This window comes from Thunnus thynnus, chromosome 4 (genome assembly GCF_963924715.1).
Source record: "Thunnus thynnus chromosome 4, fThuThy2.1, whole genome shotgun sequence".
In the NCBI taxonomy this organism is placed as follows: Eukaryota; Metazoa; Chordata; class Actinopteri; order Scombriformes; family Scombridae; genus Thunnus; species Thunnus thynnus.
In genome coordinates, this window is record NC_089520.1 from 35,442,361 (window position 1) to 35,463,745 (window position 21,385).

Sequence of the window (21,385 nt, forward strand, 5' to 3'; positions counted from 1 at the left end):
TATGAAAAAGCTCTGAAGATTTTCAGAGTAGCAGAGGAGCTGTGCTCAGCCATTACAAAGGGACCGCTAGAATTCAAGGGAACATATTTGTCAGGCACACAAGGGATCACAGTTTTGGAGGTTTTCTATGCACTTCCTTTTTGTTCCCTACTGATCAAGACTCGACAGTGAGCTTAATATTTTGTTGAGGGGGTTTATTGTGCTCCACTGAACTGGTGCTTGGATTCACTTTGGATCACCATCAGGAGGAAAGCCAATCCTATGTGTAGTGTATAACCATTCATGCCATTTGAACCATTTAGTGGATGACATTACTGTACCAACTTTGATTACACTTTATTTTACTGGTCCAATATTTTATTAATAATTAACTATAAAGGAATTGTAACTGTGAATTCATAGGAAGGTTCTTGGACATGTGATAATGTAATTTGGTACTAACTAAAGGTAAAATGGATACTGTGTTCAGTTGGTCCACTTTTTATTGATTAATTCCAATTAATTGCTTGTAACTTTTAGTTAGTGCACAGCAGGTCGACTGAACATACAAACATCAGATCTTTCTACAGGCAAACATGCAGTTCAACAGATATGGAGAATCAAGTTTCCAATAACCAACTAATTTCTTGGGTTTAAATTGAGCAGTTCTTTCAAGAACATGCCTCTGAAAATCAACATCTGTTTATAAACTCAACACAACTGGCAACCCAAATAACTTAATTAATATGGCTTATATATTTGAAAAATTTACTGCTATGGTTAAGTTTAGGTTTAGGCACAAAAAAACTTGGTTAGAGTTAAAGAAAGGAATTTTTTGGTTTAAAATAACTTCTTTATTAAGGTTAAGGGACCTTTGTCATTACGGCTACTATAATTAGCACTTGGTTAAGAAACCAACATTGACTGTCGGTAGGAAATGGGGAAACACTGGACAGGAGTCGTACTGCCACTACAGGGCTTTGTCATTTGAACGTATATAGTTGTTTTTCGGTCATCTGCTGAAATAACTGATTCTGGCGCTTATCCTGGGAAGACAGACTCCTCAAGCAGGTCAGTCCAGTGCAAATAGATAGAAGCAGCCAATAATATTTAAACTGACAACTGACAACATCAGACTTTAATATTTCTTCACAGACTTCCTCTTGTGGGATTAATGCACCCTTTCAGTTCCAAAAAATGTCTTCTTATCAACCAATATTTAAAGTATATAGGCAAAAAACATTTCTCCTCCATTGCTTTCCAGACGTGTGCAAAACACATCATAACAGCCCAGCATCTGCTGTTTTTAGTTGGATTTTATGCAAATCAGCTGAACTAAACATCTTTATTCTTAGTAAATACCTGCTGAATTGAAGACTTGCAATGACTTTGTGCTCCTGGTGATAATTTGCAACAGGCTCTCTAAATATTTCCCGTGAAATCATTATGGTGTCTTCTCACCTGCCAGAGAGCTTCACGATTAGGGTGTAATCTATGGGTGGTTCTTACTGTCACCTTAATTCTCACCCCCTCTGTGCAGATGCGCTACACGAACACTGGGTGTCAAATATAGTGACTAACTGAAATGCTGCCAAGTGTGTTTGTTGGAAAGTACGACCAAACTGGAGGTACTGCTTAAGTACCCAGGACTCATGTTAGTAGCAGATGAAAGTGGGTACTCACAGTGACGCAGACACAGGAACAGGAAATGTTTGCATCACTTCCTGGAGGTTATTTTAGGACAGCCTGCAGCTTCTTGGAGAAGCAAGTCCAGAGTCCGATTGATTGATTGAAGACATCGGGGGCAGTGAAATTCAGTATTTTTCAACTCTGCAACTTTAATGTGAGAGCAAAGAAAGAGGAAAAAACATTGCATGACTTGAATCTGAGACACCAGACTCACTGTGATGTGTATGCATTCCTTTCTCTCTGGATATCAGAGGATAACAACATGGGAGTGTATACACAGTGTTGCTTTGCACACTTTTTGATGTGTACATTCTCTGGTTTGTATCACGGTTTGAGTGTGTGTGTGAGTGTGTGTGCATGTGTGTGAGACAGCAGTAATTCAAACATGCTCCTCAGTCAGTGGTAACAGCAGGGGTGGGTGTTCTGGCAAGATGTTAATGCAGCAAGGACAGATGGGTGAGAGAGAAAAAGACAGAGTGAGAGAACGTTCCCATCAGCCTTCTGTGCTTGATACTTTTTTCTGCTTACCTATGTGTCACTACACTACAGCTGAGAGACTAGATTCCTTACTGAAAAATAACAATCACAGAAAGGATATAAGACAATTGTAAAAGCAACAAATGTTTCTAGGAGTACAGTAAGGTCAGTCATAAAAAAAAAATGAAGGTACTTGTATATAATGTACATACATACACATGTGTACGGCATAGGGATGCAAATTTTAAGCAATTTCCTTAATCAATAGTCAACCACATTAACAATCGATTATCAATTAATCATTTATAGTTTAGGGGTGTGCCTCAGGAAAAAAAAACCCCAAAACATGTCAAATGCCAGCGCACAGGTCGGTTACATCGCTATCTCAGTCTCTTTCCTCTGCTCCGCTGTTACGTCTATCAGCAGGTCTCAACTAGGGGAGTCACATCCACCTGCTACATGATGCACATTTCCTTATTTGGACATTAGTCCCGGCGTTGGGAGTGTTCCCCAGAGATAAAGCAGAGCCACTGACACACGCAAAGCTCTCTCAAGGGACTCTCCATAACCTGTTGATCCCCTTCTCCTTTCCACAAAGTTAGGTTGTAAAAAATAGGCAATAAATGAAAAGCAATAATCGCCTTTTAATTTCCTCCCTACACATTACACACTGTGCTTTCTCTGTATTATGGGCGTATAAATAGGTAGAGGTCTGTCTGCAATGAGCAAAGATTTAGCTGCGCCTTTCAGTAGTCCGGTTTGCTGGTCTTCATATTTTATTTCATTTTATTTTATTCCTACTTTCTTAATGGATTTTAACTCACATGCATTATTTGTGTTTGTTGTAATTGTATTTACATGTGTCTAATGTTTTATCTTGTACACTATCCACATAGTTTTTGTGGCTGCAATTTCCGTGGTAGCTCATGCTCTGTAAAACACATTGTGCTTCCACCTGGAATGAAATGTGCTATATAGATAAATTTTTGCTTGCTTGCTTGAATGTCAAACCTGCATTTTTAAGCTGAATCACACTCTGGTTGAGTTTCCTCCTTGGTACGATTTGTGGTCTGTGGTTGGTCTGGTCATAAATGAATCCTGGAGTGGTTTGTTTGTGGTGGGAATGTGATTGGACATCCATCTGACCTCCAGGCACAAGGTGTACTCTGCAAATTTGAGCTGAATGGCTCCAGTAACCAGGTGTGCTTTATATATTGGGATGTGAATGAGAGAAGTCAACAGTGGCCAGCAGCTAGTGATTGAGGTCTGACTTGGACTACAATTAAGTACGTTGTCCTCTTGATATTTGGGCAGATAGGACCTTCCCTTGAACCTTATTCTTGTGTTTACGTTCTCATAAGGCTTTTTGTCATGCATTTTGGTTCACTTCAGGTTGTTTCTGTGTGAAAACCAAGGGGAAAACACAACACGTTTGCGAACTCATCCTCTGATCCACAATCAAACTATAGGTCTGACAATGCCCTAAGAGTACGAACAGGAATTTAGCAGTGAAAATAAGCTCCCAACCACAGAGATTCAGCAATAAGTTACAAAAGTCTTGAGAGCTGAAAAGCGTGAGATGGTTTAAGTGTAAGACATAGCTTTGTTTATCAGTCATTAGTTGCATGTTTTAGATTGACAAGTGACCCATGATGCATCACCTCAACAGTTAAACTAATGTATTCTGTGACAAAAAATCCCACCCGTCTGTTGAAATATATGTAGTAGAAAAGGATTTCTGCGTTTGTGTGAATAGACCATCAAGAACATGCAGAGTTCCATGGCTGCCATGGGCACACAGCAAATGTTAGACATGTGCTTTGGAAAGTCCCATGACATCTGGGCTATTGTTTGCCAGAAAGCATTTGGGAGACTCTGAAACAAAGTGGCAGAACGGTCTCTATTCTCTATCTTTTGGACTATACCAACACACTGAAATGATTACTGCATATCAGCAGAAACACCATCCACAGCACGAAGCCTGGTGGTGGCAGCATCATGCTGTGAGGAGGCTTCCCTGCAGGAGGACTTGGGAGGCTTGTGAAGGTAAAGGCAAACATAAATGTGGTAAAATACAGAGAAATCCTGGAGGGAAACCTGCTGTGGTCTGACAGTGAACTAAGGGAAAGATTTATTATCCAGCAAGATGACAATCCGAACTGTAAAGCCTAAGCTGCACAAGACTGAATTAAAATGTCTTGGAGTGATGGAGTGACAGCCAGACTTAAATAATTCTGCTCACACACGGTTCCAAATTGACAGCCGCAGCAAGACCCATGGGGTAAAAATGTTTCCAGATGTGTAACACTGATACAGACCCATCCGCAGACTCAAGGTTGTAACTGCTGCCAAATGTTACTAATTATTGCTTGAAGCGAATATTTACTGTATGTGTACACGCACACACACACAAAATGCACACTGTGGTGCTCTTATTCCCCATCAGCAGCAGCTGAAATGACTTTATCAACCCCCTGTGACTGTGAAGGTCTCCAGGGATGGCTCATGATATGAGCTGGGTCTCAGTGACTGGACTTTGTGAAGCAAAACATCACTGCAAATACGCTCCCAACAGCAATGTCACATCTTGAGTTGTATGTGTCAGGGAGCAGTAAAATTTGTAGTGATGTGATGTTAAACAACAAAATCAGGTTACCAAGGCAACAACCACTGAAATAAACTGATGTCATTTGTTGATTTTTTTTATATGTCCTTTTTTGATCAGGAGCAAGTGGAAAAGCTCAACAGAGTGTTACCACTTGTGTTTATTACAAACCCTGGTAGAGGTCACTGTAATGCAGGTCAGTAAGATTACAGACCGCATTTTTCCTAAAAATAACTCAATATGCTTTTTCAAACCAGGATCTCAGACCGTTTATTTCACATATGGCAAATTTTTTGGCCATTCGGGGGCAGCAGAACAAGCTGTAAGCACTAGCATAGGTATATTATCACCTTAAAAAGTTTTTTTTGGTGAATGTGTTAGCAAACCATTGCTTATTAACACATGCAGCAGACATAGAGCATTCATTTGGAATCATGTCTCTGGTCACCTGATGACTGTAAATCCAACATTACCACCACCAACTGAGAAAAATAGCTGACTTGTTAGCTGCTGAATGCCCCACTATGTTAACCAGCTGGTCACTAATTGTGTCTGTCTGCTGTTTGGTGCTGAGCAGGTAGTGTGCAGTCGGTTTATCATGCCTTATTACACATGCTGTGGCTTATGAGAGTGAATCAAACTGAGCTGGGTTAAACATGTTATTTGACCCATTGTTAATATAAAAATATTGATTGAGCTGCTTTAATATATTGCAATATAATAATCACATCAGTAACCAGAGCAGTGCTGTCAACCTCATGGAAAGAGAACAAACTTTGGTATGACTCTACCATTTAGTGACATAACTTCAATGAATGTATTCAAATTAGTGTATATATCATGATAATAAATTTGGCGCAACTGTAAATTGTGAGAGACAAATGAAATATGTCAACTATTTTTGCCCAGGTTACAGGAGGTAATCAGAGTTTGTCTTTTGGCATATTGTTTGTGGTGGGTTGTCCATCAGTTAAAATGGTTCCTGGCTTCCCCCTGTAGCAGGCTGTTTCATCTCCCTGCTCCAAATGGCCCTGTCTGCCCACGCTTCCTCTACCATCTGCCCCCCTGTGAAGACATGAGGCATTTCTTGGAACAACCATCCAACAGCTTACATAGGAAGCAGGGGGAAGGCAGCAGCCCATAACACTGACAGTGGTTTGAGGAAACTCAATCTGGTCCAGTGTAGTATAAGAGGTACATTTGATTTTTTAATCTATGATTGGCTTTGTTCCAAGAGCTGGAGGAGCTTTCTGCAGCATAATAACAAAATTCTTACTACAGTCTTAACCAGAGGAAGCAGTTTGTTAAAACCCTAATCCCTGATTGTTCTCCTTTAATGTTTACTGTTACGCGAAAGACCCTCTCTAGAGCCAATGTAGATATAAAGGGCTCAATCTAAGGTAACGATAACACAATGATTCTTATTTTCAGGTGATTATACACTAATGAAAACATACTTATGAATATAATATTCCATTTCTGCCAATAGAGCCCTCTAAATCCTACACACTGGTCCTTTAACATACAGTATGAACACAGACAGAAACCATTCCAAAATACTTATTAAATACTTATTATTCTCAATGCTCTCAGCACAGCACTTCTCTTGAATTGATATTTTTCTTTGTCCTCCTCTCTTTTTCAGTGTCTGCCTCCAATAGGCTCATTTTTTTAAAGAGATTTTTTTGGGACATTTTTTCTATTCATTATTGAATAGTGGGCAGTGAATAGGCAGACAGGAAACACGGGGAGAGAGAAATGGGTATGACATGCAACAAGAGTCCCTGGCTGGAATCGAATCAAGGACGTTGCGGTTATGTGGCATGCGCAGTAAGCATTCAGCTACCAGGACACTCCCCGATAGGCTCATATTAAATAAGACCCGTGCTCTTGACATTTGGGAACCAATCAATAGAACAATAAGAAACATGTGACCATGACAATAATGTGCATTTTTTCAATAGTAGTAGATAAATACTTGTAAGGGAGAAAAGTAAAGGAGAGAAGGCTGCTTCCTCCCTTTCCACTTGTCCCTGTTCGGTGATAGTAAAACAGCTGTGTGTCATTGGTGACTGGGCACTGTCAAGTTGTGAAAGAAAGGCTGAAAGTGTTCTGCAGTAATTGACATTAATATTAAAGTGTGGGCACTAATGTGTGGCACACACATATGTGGTAATAGTGACTGAGAAATATTCATTTCTCAGTCAGTTGTGTATTCTTAAAGAAGTTGTGTATTCTTTAAGATATTCTTTATTTCTTTTCTTTTCTTTTCTTTTCTTTTCTTTTCTTTTCTTTTCTTTTCTTTTCTTTTCTTTTCTTTTCTTTTCTTTTCTTTTCGCACTTTGTGACTGGTGTCTGTGAAAGGTGCTATATAAATAAACTTTGCTTGCTTGTTTGCTTAAGCGCTTTATCTTTCCATCTCACCCTGCGCTTACCAGAGCAGGTGGTAGGTTCCAGTTAGGTGAGACTCTGAGATTAGTAAAAAAAAAAAAAAATGCTTCTTTGCATGTCATCCTCCAAAAAATGTTATCTAGGCAGCATTACATTTCCCTCAAAACATATTTAGCTAATGCAAAATTCTTGTATAAAGAACTGGAGCACCCTGAATGAGAAGCTGTCCAGCGTGTGGCTTTTATTTTAGATAAAATACAGTATAACGGCATGACTACTGTACATTCCATGTGAAATCTCTTTTTGCAGTGAGCAACTGAAGTTAGCAACAGGGACAGTCACAGCAGCAGCTGAATGATGGATGATGAAGTTTGCATCAGTCTATATTTTGGTTTGATTAAGTTTTAGTCAGAGACTTGTGCATAATGGTGGGAATCAGTAGGTAGCAGTATGCAGTAAGAAGTGCAGATACTCATGGGCAAAGGTCAGAAGTTCCGGTACTCTAGCACTGTGTCATGATATACTTCTTAAGAGAAATGGCTGTTCAGTACTGCAACTTTACATCTGTAATTAATTTAGTTTTAAACTTTACCTGTATGGTAACTAGTGTTTACTATTTCCATTCTTCATTATTTTTCATTATTCATTCATTCTTCTTCATCATTATAATTACACATTATATATTGTAGTGATTTCATCAGTAAAATTCAGTGTGTGTGTGTGTGTGTGTGTGTGTGTGTGTGTGTGTGTCTTTCCTCAGCTGGACAACCCTGATGAACAGGCAGCCCAGATCAGAAGAGAGCTGGACGGACGACTTCAAATGGCTGACCAGATCACCAGGGTAAGAGACAAAGGATGGACGCATGGAGAGATGGAGGGATAGATGGATATACAAGTGGTTGGATAGAAAGGTGGAGGAATGAATGGGTGGATGGAGGGATGGATGGATGGATGAAAGAACAGATGGAAGGATGGACAGATGGATCGAGGGATGAAGGAGCAGATGGATGATGGATGGATGACTATGTGAAGGACCACATTAATGGATGTATGTATGAAGGAACAGATGTATGATAGATGGATGGATGAAGCAACAGATGGATGGATGGACAGATGGATGGAGGGATGAAAGAACAGATGGATGGATGGATGGATGGATGAAGGAGCAGATGGATGATGGATGAATGGGTGAAGGAACACAGTAATGGTTGTATGTGTGAAGGAACAGATGTATGATGATGGATGGATGAAGCAACAGATGGATGGATGGACAGATGGATGGAGGGATGAAAGAACAGATGGATGGATGGATGGATGGATGAAGGAGCAGATGGATGATGGATGAATGGGTGAAGGAACACAGTAATGGATGTATGTGTGAAGCAACAGATGTATGATGATGGATGGATGAAGGAACAGATGGATGGATGGATGGATGTATGTATGAATGAATGAAAGAACAGATGAATGGATGGATGGATGGGTTGATGGCCATGGGCTATGATGTGATAAATCTTCTTATCTTTCCACATTAACTGCTTTGTTAATATTTGATATTCACTTCAGTTGCCCCGAAAATATCTAACTTTGATTATATACAGTAAATGAATACTTGAGGGAATATTGAGTTGTCATGAACAGCCATGCTTGCAATTATTATTTTTTTAATGCTGTTGTATCAAGATCACAAGTTAATTTATGTCATTATCTTTAGAAAACAAAAGGCCAATTTCTTGAGATAACAAGATAATTTATCATGGGTGGAGCTCATTCTCATTTGTTCATTCCTGTCTTTTCCTCTCCATGTCTCCCTCACATGGATAGCTCAACTATTTAGATCAAGAAGTCTTCAGGTGGCTCTTAAGGACATGGGTTCAAATCTGTCATATGTTGGTTCTTATTTCCTCTCTCCACCCCACTTTCCTTTCTCCCATTAAGTCTAATAAAATGAAAATGCTTGGAAGGTATTGTTTGGAACTTCTCTTTGGCTACATGAAACATCCCATCATATTATGACCAGGAGTTAATCAACCTGCCATTTGGCAGTGACACATATGTCATTAATAAAGATGCTGTTAATAATAATGGGTACTCCTTGATCTACAGTTGTCAAGACGCCGTCTGTGCATGGTGTCATGGCACTCCTGATCTTTGATAAACATTTGTTTTCTCATGATATCGGGTTGATTACCTCATCTCTCTATAAAAGCATTAAAAAAATATAATTGCAAGCACAGCCATTCTTGGATTCCATAGATTTGGGTTGATAATAGTAATAATAATAATTAAGGATTAAGGATTAAGGATTAAAATAAGTAAACACAGTAAGACTAGAACAATAAGAACAATACTACTTTTTTTCTTATGAAGTCATTTTGGACATCATGCTCATTAATCAATGTGTTGTCCTCCTGTTTCTATTAGCTGGGTGGAAGGTTCCCCAGGTTTGCCTCAAGAGAGATGGAGGCCATGTACATCGAGGAGCTGCGATCTTCTGTCAACCTGCTGATGGCCAACTTGGAGAGCATGCCAGTGTCCAAGGGAGGAGAGTTCAAGCTGCAGAAGCTGAAACGAGGCCACAACACCTCCATCATGGACATGGGCCAGGAGGATGAGAACACCCTGTCCAAATCTGACGTGGTGCTGTCCTTTACCTTGGAGGTTGGTGGAGACTGATCAAGGAGTGCCACTGAATTTTGAAGATTTATTATCAGCACAAGTTAGCATGGTAATTTTACTGGTATATATTAAAAAGTGTAAGGCCAGAAGAAGAAGAAGATATTTGATGGGAATCTCCCTTTTAGATTGTGTGATATCTTTTGTGAGGTAGTGACAGTTTGGCCTAAGGTTGGTGCTACACTGTCCAAAATGGAAATGCTTCATCCTCTGGCAAGCATTAATGTGTCATGTGAAGATTATGGCAATCTGCCTGTTAGATTTTGATATTTATTGACATCCTGGAAGTGGCATCAGAGAGGTTAGACACAGCAATAGACAGACTAAACAAATGTACCATAATAACTTGAATATGAAATAAGAGCACTTTAGAATGATGGATGTGGTTAAGTATGCACATCCATCATTCTAAAGTCACTTATGGCAGACTTTTTTCCATAGTCTGACCTTTTGGCAACAGTGAATTACATAATGGCACTTGAATGATTACTTCTGGGACATCGAGATATACACCATCCAAACATGATGAACATGATGTACATTTGAATAAAAGCACAAAAGGTACTCCAGTGATTTAGTACTGCACTTCCATAATGTTGACAGGAAAAGAATGGTCAAAATCAAAGCAACAAAGGCTGACATATCCTTTTAACCTCTATGCCCACAGGCTTTCTGTTGGAAATCTTTAAACCAAACCAAACTTTGTTTATATAGCACCTCAAAATTGCAATACAAGGTACTTAACAATACAATGAAAATTCAACAACATAATGAAAATACAACAATACAGTGAAATTAAAAGGTAATATAACAAAATGATAAAACAAGAGTCATGGTAGAACAGAGAGACCAGTGTAGTGCACAGTAGAAGTGGTTAGATTATAATAAAATAGATTAAGAGAATGCTAAGCGAAAAAGGTATGTTTTAAGATTTCTTTTAAAGGTGTTTACAGATTGTGATTCCCTTAGCTCCTCTGGCAGGCTGTTCCAGAGGTGAGGACCATAGACACTAAATGCCGCCTCCCTATAGTTCTTTGTCATCTTTGTGATCTAGAGGGAGCATACATTAAAAGCATATCTGACAAGTATTCAGGCGCTAGTCCACTGAGTGATTTGAACACCAATAAAAGGACCTGGAAATCTATTCTAAAACTGACAGGTAACCAATGAAGAGACTTTAGGAAAGGTGAGATGTGTGTTCTCCTTCTGGTATTGGTCAATACACATGCTGCTGCATCTCAATGATCTGTAGCTTATTTATAACTTTCCTAGGTAGACTAGAAAGGAGAGCATTGCAGTTATCAAGCCTGCTAGTGATAAAAGCATGCATAAGTCTCTCAGTATCTGCCTGAGAGAGAAGTGGTTGCACTTTAGCAATATTTCTAAGGTGATAAAAGATAGTGTTTCCTAACAACCTGCTTGGTAACAAAACTAGAAGATGATAGCAATGCAGAGAGTAAAATACAGTAGTGGTCCGAGATTGACAAGTCAATTACAGACGATACATCAATCCTTACGCCTGGGACACACTGGGACAACCTCTTGCTTTTCATTTCGGCGCCCATGTTAACAGGTTAGAGCAGCCACACAGCCCGAGGCTGCTGCGTTGCGTCATCTAGAGATTCGAGGTTTCGCCTATTTTCTCCGTGTGATGCGTGTGGTTCTCAGGCGTTAGACCATGAGTGATAATTAGATCCAACATGTGACTGCGGTTGTGAGTCGGTCCATACATGTTTAATAAAATTCATAGAGCTCTACACATTTAGGAACTCAGCGGCTTTGGAGTCTGCTGCATTATCCACATGTAGATTAAAATCACCTATGACCATAATGTTGTCATAATTGGTACTGACAATAGACAACATTTTGGAGAAGTGATCTAAAAAGATAGGGCACTGTTTGGGGGGTCTATATATTGTTATAACAAGTACAGGGGGTTGGGATTTTAACAGTATAGCATGATGTTCAAAGGAGCAAAAATCACCAATAGGGATATTTTTACAGTTTAGGGCGTCAGCAAATATAGAATTATTCTCAGATATGAGTTTGTTATTAACAAAAAATGCTTATTGTTTAGTGATCGAACACTGAGAAGTGCTATATGCATTTTTTCCCATCCAGTCTTTCTTAGTGCATGACATGAAACATTTAATGGGATGGAGTTCAGATTACTTGCAGTTATACCATGAGTAGTAAAGTTTAACTGATGGTTAGTGGATCTCACATGTTGCCTGTTATAAATGTTAACTGGGATGAAATTAGAATGAAAACAAACAGCCCGACTGGGAGTATAGGGAGTATTTGTTTAGTAGTCCAGGCCCCTTGTAGTGACAGTGACAGACTGTAGTAACCACACAAGGTAACTGATTTAACTGACTTTGTTCTATTGGCATAGATGATATGATTACTTTGTGGGGGCATGGACTTTCTCAGTCAACTGGGACAGTGTGTAGGATGGCAAAGTCCATGTTTGCACAGAGAAAGTGTGCACCAGTGTAGTTGGGATGGAGTCCATGGGTGATTTTCATTACACTAACATGTCTCCTCACTTCCCTCATTTGTGTCTCTTTCTTGCGCCTTAGCTCCTCCCAGCGAGGATGAGAGAGAAAGATGCGAGGAAGAGATGTGAGGACGGAGGAATTTAATTAACAAATGGGACGTCCTCGCTCACTCCAGCGTCATTTTGAGGAGATGACAAGTAGTCATGACGCACTTCTCCCTAAATGTTAAACATGAATAAGTCAAAAATAGAAATTACTAAGTAACAGTTTAAACTCGAAAGTTTGCATTCAAAATTCATGTACAATTAATCAACACTTTACACTGTTACTTAATCATTTCTGCATTGTAATAGCTGGAAGGAAAACACCTGATAACTGCTCCAATGTTTTATCATTTGATTATAGATCCATAGCAGCGTCTGGCTGTCACAGAATGAGACACAAATAGACAGTTTAAATCTGTTACTGAAAGAACAGAACCGACATTAAGGAACAATAGAAACAACTGTGGCCTGCAGAATATGTTTAAATAAAATGTTGCTTATTTAGTTTGTGAAAATCTGATGTGCTTTTCAGGCTCAGGATGATTTTATAGGAGACACACAGCTGTGCTGCGTCATATTTTCCTGAAGGAGCTGAGTCGCACTGAAACTGACTGTTTACTGTCCTGTCAGATCAGCTGACCAGGGTCTGGGTCACAGAGGAGAGAGGACGTGAGGAAGCATAGAATTAGCATAATGAAAAGCACCTCATCTCTCTTATAGTATTGACTATGGTTCCAGAAGAGGCTGAAATTGTCAATGAAATGGATTCCAAGGGTTGTGCACTCTGCCTTGAGCCAGTTGTGGAGAGCCCAGCGGAGCGGCTGTAGCCAAGTGCAAGAGTTGGAATTTGACCAGAAATCAGGATCCTTTTACCAGTGGACAGGGGTGTAGCCAGGAGATGTCTGAAATCTTCCTTTAACATCTCAGACTGCTGTTTCCTGGTGTCATTTGACCCAACATACTCAATGATCATCCGGGTGGTGTTGTAGTGCTTTGGGTAGCTGTTCTAGGATGTCTGACACACAGGCTCCAGGAAGACAGTAGGCATGGCCCTCCTATGCATATTATGGGGTGTAAAAATAAACGTCTATAATAACTGTATTATGCATGAAAATTATATATTTTTGTATTTTTTCAACATAATTATATGTATTCTTTGACTAATTTTGTACATATGAATTCCCTGTGTCCATAAGATGCATTATACTGTCATGCCTCTCTTTTAAGCTTTTAAGGCAAGGCAAGTTTATTTGTTTTGCACCAGCAATTTAAAGGGCTTTACATAAAACATAAAGACATTAAGACAAAATGTAACACACTCGATGACACTAAAACCTACACACTGGTCCTTTAAGATGTTGCATGGTGCATATGGCTGTTTCACGGTTTTGGTCCATAATAAGAAACGACTGCACTCTGTACATCTTTGTATTAACTGTTGATACATTTAATGCTGTAGTGTTTGATGACTTAGACTAAGAAACACACTGGCCATAGAAGAAAATCATAGGGGTAGGATTCATCCCCTGGGAACCATACATATACACGACACATTTTATGCAATTCTAGACATTTTTTTTCAAGATATCTTGTCATGGTCCAAAGAGTTGTTCAGTAGAATTCAGACCTGATGGTGTTGTTGGAGAAAAAAGGTCAGGGGTGTAATGCTTATCAATTAAATTTTCCATATTAAAAAAAAACAATTATTGAAAATAAAAAAATTGGAATTAAATTGAATTAAATTTTATATCTATGGTTGGATAGAAAAATTAATATTAGAAAATAGGAGTGCTTTTATTTCTTTTTCCAGAAACCTAAGCATTCGACTCAGGTTGCATCTGATTGACTGGTGGGGCTGCCCATTGCCATGTCTTGCTTTAGAGTTATTTATACCACTTTCCCTAAGATGAAAGATGAAAAAGAATAATACACTAAACAATTTAGTTAGCCTATTTTGTGCCACTGGGGAATACATATGCAGTGTTTCTGTACCCAGTGAAGACCTGCAGGGACAGCTGCTGTCACCTGAAAAAAATAGAGAACTATGACAATATTTCATTTATATAAGTATCTGAATACAGTGTAACATATACAAAAATATAATTTGCTTAAATTCCACATGCAATCAAAAATAGATTAAATCATACTGTATGTAGCTCCATCTAATCCAGAAATGAGACATATATTGATGTCAGTTATAAAATGAGCTCCTATTTCTTTTACCCATCCATGTACAGTATGCACGTACTCATTCATCATGTAGCATTCTGCAGAACAACTGGTGATAGACATAACACATTTCTATTGTATCTACTTTGTTTTGTGTTGTGTGTAGCACATTTCTACACACAGGGCCCTATTTTCATGAAGGTGCAACAACCAGCGTAAGCAGCGTTCCAACTGTTTGGTATTTTCCTGACCTTGAAATTTGCTTTGCTCGTCTGTGTGGTATGTAGGTGACCAGTGCAGAGCACACAGTGCACAGGTGGGAGGAGACGCGTAGACAGGTGGGAGGCGCAAAGACAGTTGAATTTTGGTTCTAGATGTTGAAAACAGATGTCTCAGAACCACATCTGTTTCTGGTGCAACATCAATCTACTGCTGCTTTGGCGATTTTATCAAGAGCAAATTAAATACTTGCTGCAGATGTGCTGCAACAACAGATTAATGCTTGAAATAGAAATCATTTATTTCAGTTAAACACTTACCAACCAAAAAAAGAAAAACGGAAAAAAAAAACATTTAATGTGGTTAAAGCAGAGAAGTCAGTAAATTATCTGCTGTCCACAGCTGCTTTATACTGTATGAAAAACTTCTTCAGTTCATTAAATCCATGCGGCATCTGAAGGCAGCAGGACTGATATGTTGATAAATCTGCAGCCTCTGAGAAGTGCTGCGCCAGAGCACAGTGCTGTTACGCACGGCTGTTCATTGTAAATCACCTGATGTCACCAGGCTGATACTGTATAACCACACACACCTCTACACACATCAGACTAGTCGGTTAAAACTCAATATTCTGTTTTTGTATGAAGGAGACGTTGGAATAGCAGAGCTCATCAGCCTCTTTTCCAAATTTCTTTTTAGCAAAAGTGTGTCTCATTTTATCCTTGGAAGACATCACGGTGTAAACGCTGTTGTGTAACATTAATTACTAAACTATGTGACTGTGTATGAAGTGAGATACATTAGAATTATTGCTGAAAATGAGGTGAGTCGGTCCAATATAATCATATAAACGGCTTCATCAAATCAATTTCTTTATTTTTATTTCTACTGTTGTTGTAGTAACTATATATAAAAAATATTCCATCTGTCTTTGGCTCTAGATGTGTGGTGGTGTGTGTTCTTCATGTTGTGGTGCTCTGAACCGTCCAGACATTTCCTGAAGAAAAGCTTTCCATTGGCTGAGGTGATGTGATCATGCTTAACTGTGATTGGCACAGTTGTTTCAGAGCTATGAGAGCAGTGATGTGACTGGCTCAGAGAGTATTTAATAATCACCACACCCACTGATCTATATTCACCTTTGCTCAGTCCTTTTGCACGTTGCACTGCTGCACATACATGAACCAAAATAGCAGGTGCACATGCAGACGCTGACACAGTCCATGCGCCTAAGACCTACTACTTGCACTTGTCTTTGCACTTGCGTGCTTAAAATAGGGCCCACAGTGTGGTATCATGCAATAGATGCTCTTAAGCAAGACACTGACTACCAGGGTGGTCCAGGAAAGCAGAGACATGTCTCTGTTGGAGTAAACTGGCAAATAAATATCTTTTTCTGATTTAAAACAACCCAGCTACTTTCAAATTAATCCAAATCGCAGTTTTCCTCATGAACCATGGTTTCTCGCGATTAGCGTCTGGAGATGCTAATGAGACTTTCTACTGACTGATTTTTTTTTAACCTCACCTTAATTGGTTGACAAGCATATCTACTTCTATGTTGAAAACAAACAAACAAAAAAAAAAAGACTTCTTGCCGCTCGGATGAGAAATTATCTGTCCAGCATCTGTGGGTGTTGTTCCTCTACAAGGATCTATGAAGCATAACAGTCCAGAGGCACCATGGTTATTTTACTGCCTCCCTGTCTGTAGCATCAAGTTATATAAAAAAAATCCAATGTGAGTGAGGTGATCTTTCGAACAATGCATGTTTTCTTTAGCCTGGCAGCACCTGTCCACAATTTGTGCTTATCTGGTTGTAGTCTGGCAAGGCTCAGTGGAACCTGGAACCTTATTAATGACTAAACTATGAGAGCACAGAACAAGCTTTAAATCTGCAAGATTTGTAAGTGAGCAGATGGAGATTTACAAATGTGAATGCAAAACAGAAACTTAACTTTATGTGTGGTCAGTTTGAAGTGCAACCTTACTCTCACAACATTGATAACATCGAACAGTCTGTCCTTGCTCTGCTCTCTGCAACTGCCCTGTGATTACACACATGCTGGATGTATAGCTTTCTGTGCTCTTAGTTTTCAAACTGAAGAAACATGCTGACTCTTGTGAAATTGTTGTCAGATTGCTTCTACTGCCCCCCCCCCCCCAAGTCTCAGAGGCCAGAATCAAGCTTTATAGTTGCTCATGGGGCGTCCTGTTGACTAAATGAGTAAAGCCCCATTGGGACTGGATTTATTTCTCTAGGGGAAGTGCGGTGACTTTAACATTACCTGCCATGGTCAGTGATTTCAATCCCATCTGGAGTGCATAAGCAGGAAATATTTCCCCCCCCCACCACAGTAATAATTACAGTCCAAATGACCCACTGTTTTTCAGTGAACAAGCTCTTCCTCTTGTAATTTAAATCCCATCCAGAGTTACATTCCTGTATTTTAGTTTATTTCAGTGAATCTGTTTGTCCTTCTACTTCTTTTTTTATCAGTTCAGCGTAAAATTTAACTTTAGTGTGAAAATGTATCTAATCCAAGCTAATTGAATTGATGGAAACATTTGGACAAGATTTAATGTATGTGTTATGACTCAGAGGAGAATGATTTTTGACTCAGATTTACCTCATGCAGTATCTTTGCCTCACATTCAACTCTCCTGCACCACCCTGAGGAGGCTTTGGTCTTTGTTCTGTAGAATATCCAGAACAAAGCTGTCCAGAATGATGAGTGAAATTACAGAGCAACACTGCCCACCTTCCCCTGCAATGTTGTTGTAATGTTGTCAGTTGAGGCTTTAGAGGTTAAACTGTCAACTGTACAACAAAGGTAACCATGGACCATGTACATGATCATGAATTCAAACCACATTTCTTGTCAAGCAGGGTTCTGTCCTCACAGTTTCTAGATTTATTTTTAAAAGCTTGTTGTTCACACTGAAATTTCAAAAAAGGAAACGACAGCAACAACAGAAAAGTGGTTCAATTCTTCTTCTTCATCCTATTCATCCTGTTTCATTTGGCAAACAACACAATTGTGTGATACTGCCACCATCTGGTGAATAGTGTGGTTGAGCAGGTAAATACTAAATGCCTGGTCTACAGGGTAAACATCCAAACCGTCCCTTGCAACACTCCTTGATGCCTTATTTAGTGTTTTGGGGCAGCCAGCCACATAATACAGATGTTGACATGAAAATGTTGTTTTATGTTTATACGGTTAGACAACTGCACAAGTTTAAAATAGTGATTTGATTGAAGTTCATAAATGCCTCCTGCCAACCCCAGCTAACAACAATTCCTTGGCACTGACACTCAAATGTTACTAACACTCATGCAGTTGTGCGACAGCATAAATATATAGATATAGTTGACAATAACTGCACCTATTGTTTGATCACCTTCTTGACATACAAAATGGAAGAGGCAATATTAGCTTTATTGTCTTCTTTTTTCTAAGTTGTGGTTTAAACTTGTAATTTTGGGCTGTATAAATGTCCAATTATTTTGTTTCTCATTGTGTTTAAAATATGTCTCTCTGTGTGCGTTGCAGGTGGTGATCATGGAGGTCCATGGTCTGAAGTCGTTGGCTCCAAACAGGATTGTTTACTGCACTATGGAGGTGGAGGGAGGACACAAGCTGCAGACGGACCAGGCAGAGGCATCAAAACCCACGTATGTTCAGTACACACACACACACACACACAGCAAAACAAAGCCTTGGTGACTCTCATCACACTTTTTTGGTGGACACAATGCCTTGAGAATAGAGAGTGTAACTTCAGAGATGAAAATCTCTGATATTCTTAGTAAGATATGTTCCCAGCAGTGTCTTGACTAGCGGGGGTTAACATGTAATTTCATGACTGACTGAGGTAACAGTAGTTTGCGTCTTCATCATTTACACAATCATTTCTATAATTAAGCAGCAGTACCAATAAAACTGACAATGCTTCCGTCTCAGATGTAACATCACAGGTCCCATCTCGTTTCCATGGTAGCCACTCATTCATTGTCTCATCACTTACACTTCCTGAGAAACACCAGGTTTCTCCCAATTAACATACATATTATGTGATATTTTGTGATTCTGATACAACCTAGACAGTCTTGTCTTGACCAAAACTGTCTAGCCTCTGTTCCACTAGCTTCTGTAACTCAAGTCTAATCTCTCATTTAGCATTTCTTTCATCGTCTTGAAAAAATGAGGCGTGTTCCTGGGTTTACTTTCTGTTTTCTATTACAAATTAGCTCCACTACAGAAATTGCTTTACAGAAATTGCATACAATAAACTACAGCTCCCATGACAATTTACCAGCACAGCAGCTCAGCTACTTTCAGTCATGGTAACTTGGTTTCATCCATATCCATAATATTCACAAGCACTCTCTTCTGAAGTCAGTTTTCCAACTTTAGCTGTAATCTCTGCTGTCTAAACACTTCCACAGCGTTCAGTCCTCTCTGTTCTGCTGTTATTATAGATGGACTGCATTGGAGGCAGCAGAAAACAGATGTATTGAATAAAGAACGATATTAGATCACTTCTTTTCCAAATCACCCTCCTTATCTAAACATATGGCGTAAACACCATAGCATACTGTTAAGTAAGGTCAAGTTCCAATGTTGGATTTTTAGTTTAGCATTATTAGAAATATTAATTTGATTTTAAATGAAGTTTTCCTGCTTCTGGATCAGAACCTGGAAGTTCTGGTTTCACTTTTTTCTCTGTATGCTGGAGAATACTGTTTGTCTAATGTAAGGTCTCTGCACTATATGAACTGTTGATTAACTCAGGCACATTATTGATCCCTATAGGAACATTACAGGAATATTGCAGAGACTTTGTCTAATTCACCACTGGTTGCTGTAAAGTGTTAATCTGTTATTATTAGTCCCTGTAGGAACATTACAGGGACATTTTGTTCCAACAGTAACAGTTACAATACACTGTTATCTGCTCATGTCAGATGTGGCAACATAATTGGCAGGGACTGCCTTATGTCTGCTAATTACAAATGATTACCACATTAGAATCTAATGATCAGGAAAAGACATATTGTGATTTGATCTAATGTTCAACAGAGGAAAGTTTGGGTTATATCACTTATGAGGTAACAAAGGCTTCTTTGTAGAGATCGGTTGTGAATTATCTCACAATCACATGAGAAAACAAAGCTGTTATGATGGGATAACAAAATAAAGAGTGTAAATGATCACAGCCATGTCCTCTACAGACTTCAGCTCTGCTTGGCCTGATGGACATAAGTATGATAGACACCCGTGGGTGATGTCACAGGCGCTGCATTTATATTTTGTACAGTCAACGATTCAGACACTGTTTGTGCTCAGAAATTTCCTCAGTGGACCTCCGGATGCCAGACTGGGTTAACAGATGAAATACAACTATAAAGCCTTTTATAGTTCTCTTGCCTGACAGCTTTTTCGATCTACAATATTTATCTTACTCTGTCTTGATCATCCATTTTTTTCTGTGAGTCTGTGTCCTCTGTTAAAGAGAGGATGTGAGTAACATCTGAGGTGTGTGTGGGATGCTAAATGGATTTCTCCGGTGGAAACATCATTACTCTGCACAACCACAGGCCTCAAATCAGCATCACAGCAAATAACAAGGAAACATGCAGGAGTAGCACATGAAAAGGCCTAGTGGCTGCATGTCTAACATAATATATAATATAGCTGCAAGCGGCAACAACAAATTGGGAAGAATTGAAAAATTTGACATTTAGAGCAGAAGACCAGATGCAGATGACTGGAGAGATTAAAATGATGAAAGCATTTTGACTCTAGGCCAAGCCATTTTTTCAAAATAATTGTGAAAACGTAAACTTGATTATTACAGTGTCACCTTGAGGTCAATGACTGTCATTATATGTGCCTGAGTAGCAGGTGGAATTTGCAGCCCAACCTGCCAATTTTTGGTATTTACAGTTTTTGCCACACAAACACAGCAGAAAAAAAATAAAAATACATTTTCATGGGGTCACGAGAGACAACGTTCGATTTAATATGACCTCAATAAGCACTTGAAAACATATCTCATGCATCACTTGCTACATAGTTGCCAAGTAGGACTCACCCACCCAGGGATTCAAACCCTGGACCTTTGTATCATATTCAGCAGCTTAACCCCTGGACTACTGGCTCTTCTGTTGAACAAGCTGTCTTTTGTTTTCACGATCTCAAAGTTGAATACAAGGGAAGTCTATGGGACTGCAGCTGAAGTTCAAATATTCACCATGATTACAGATTTAAAGATAAATAGCTGAAAGACAAATCACATGATTGTGATCAACAAAGAAAGTTTGCTTGGTGCCAGGCTGGATTCAAAGTGTTGACGTCACAGTTGTAAGCTGACAGTAAATATTAACTTAGTTCTGCATACAGTAAAGCACTGCATTGAAGTCAATGAGAGTGAATAACTTGTATGAATGAAGCATATTTGATGTGTGCAAACAAAACACTAAACCTTAACCCATCTGGCTGGTGGAGGCCTGGGAGGAGGACAAAAGAAAGAGGTTAACAAGGAAGCCACAACTACCCAGGTGCAGGTAGTTCCTGATGCCCTCTCCAACCCGGCCACCAGCTCCTGAGCACAAGGCAGAGAGAGGG

General features: G+C 39.3%; 1 protein-coding gene across 2 annotated transcripts in view; it reads left to right on the forward strand.

Moving 5' to 3' along the window:
* The window catches only part of cadpsa (Ca2+-dependent activator protein for secretion a), a 198,649-nt gene that overhangs the window by 63,998 nt on the left and 113,266 nt on the right, over positions 1-21,385 (forward strand). For both annotated transcript variants that reach the window (XM_067588510.1, XM_067588509.1), the window contains exons 4-6: positions 7,902-7,982; positions 9,566-9,802; positions 18,308-18,429. In XM_067588510.1, the coding sequence (XP_067444611.1) occupies positions 7,902-7,982; positions 9,566-9,802; positions 18,308-18,429 (440 nt within the window). The remainder of the gene's footprint in view (positions 1-7,901; positions 7,983-9,565; positions 9,803-18,307; positions 18,430-21,385) is intronic.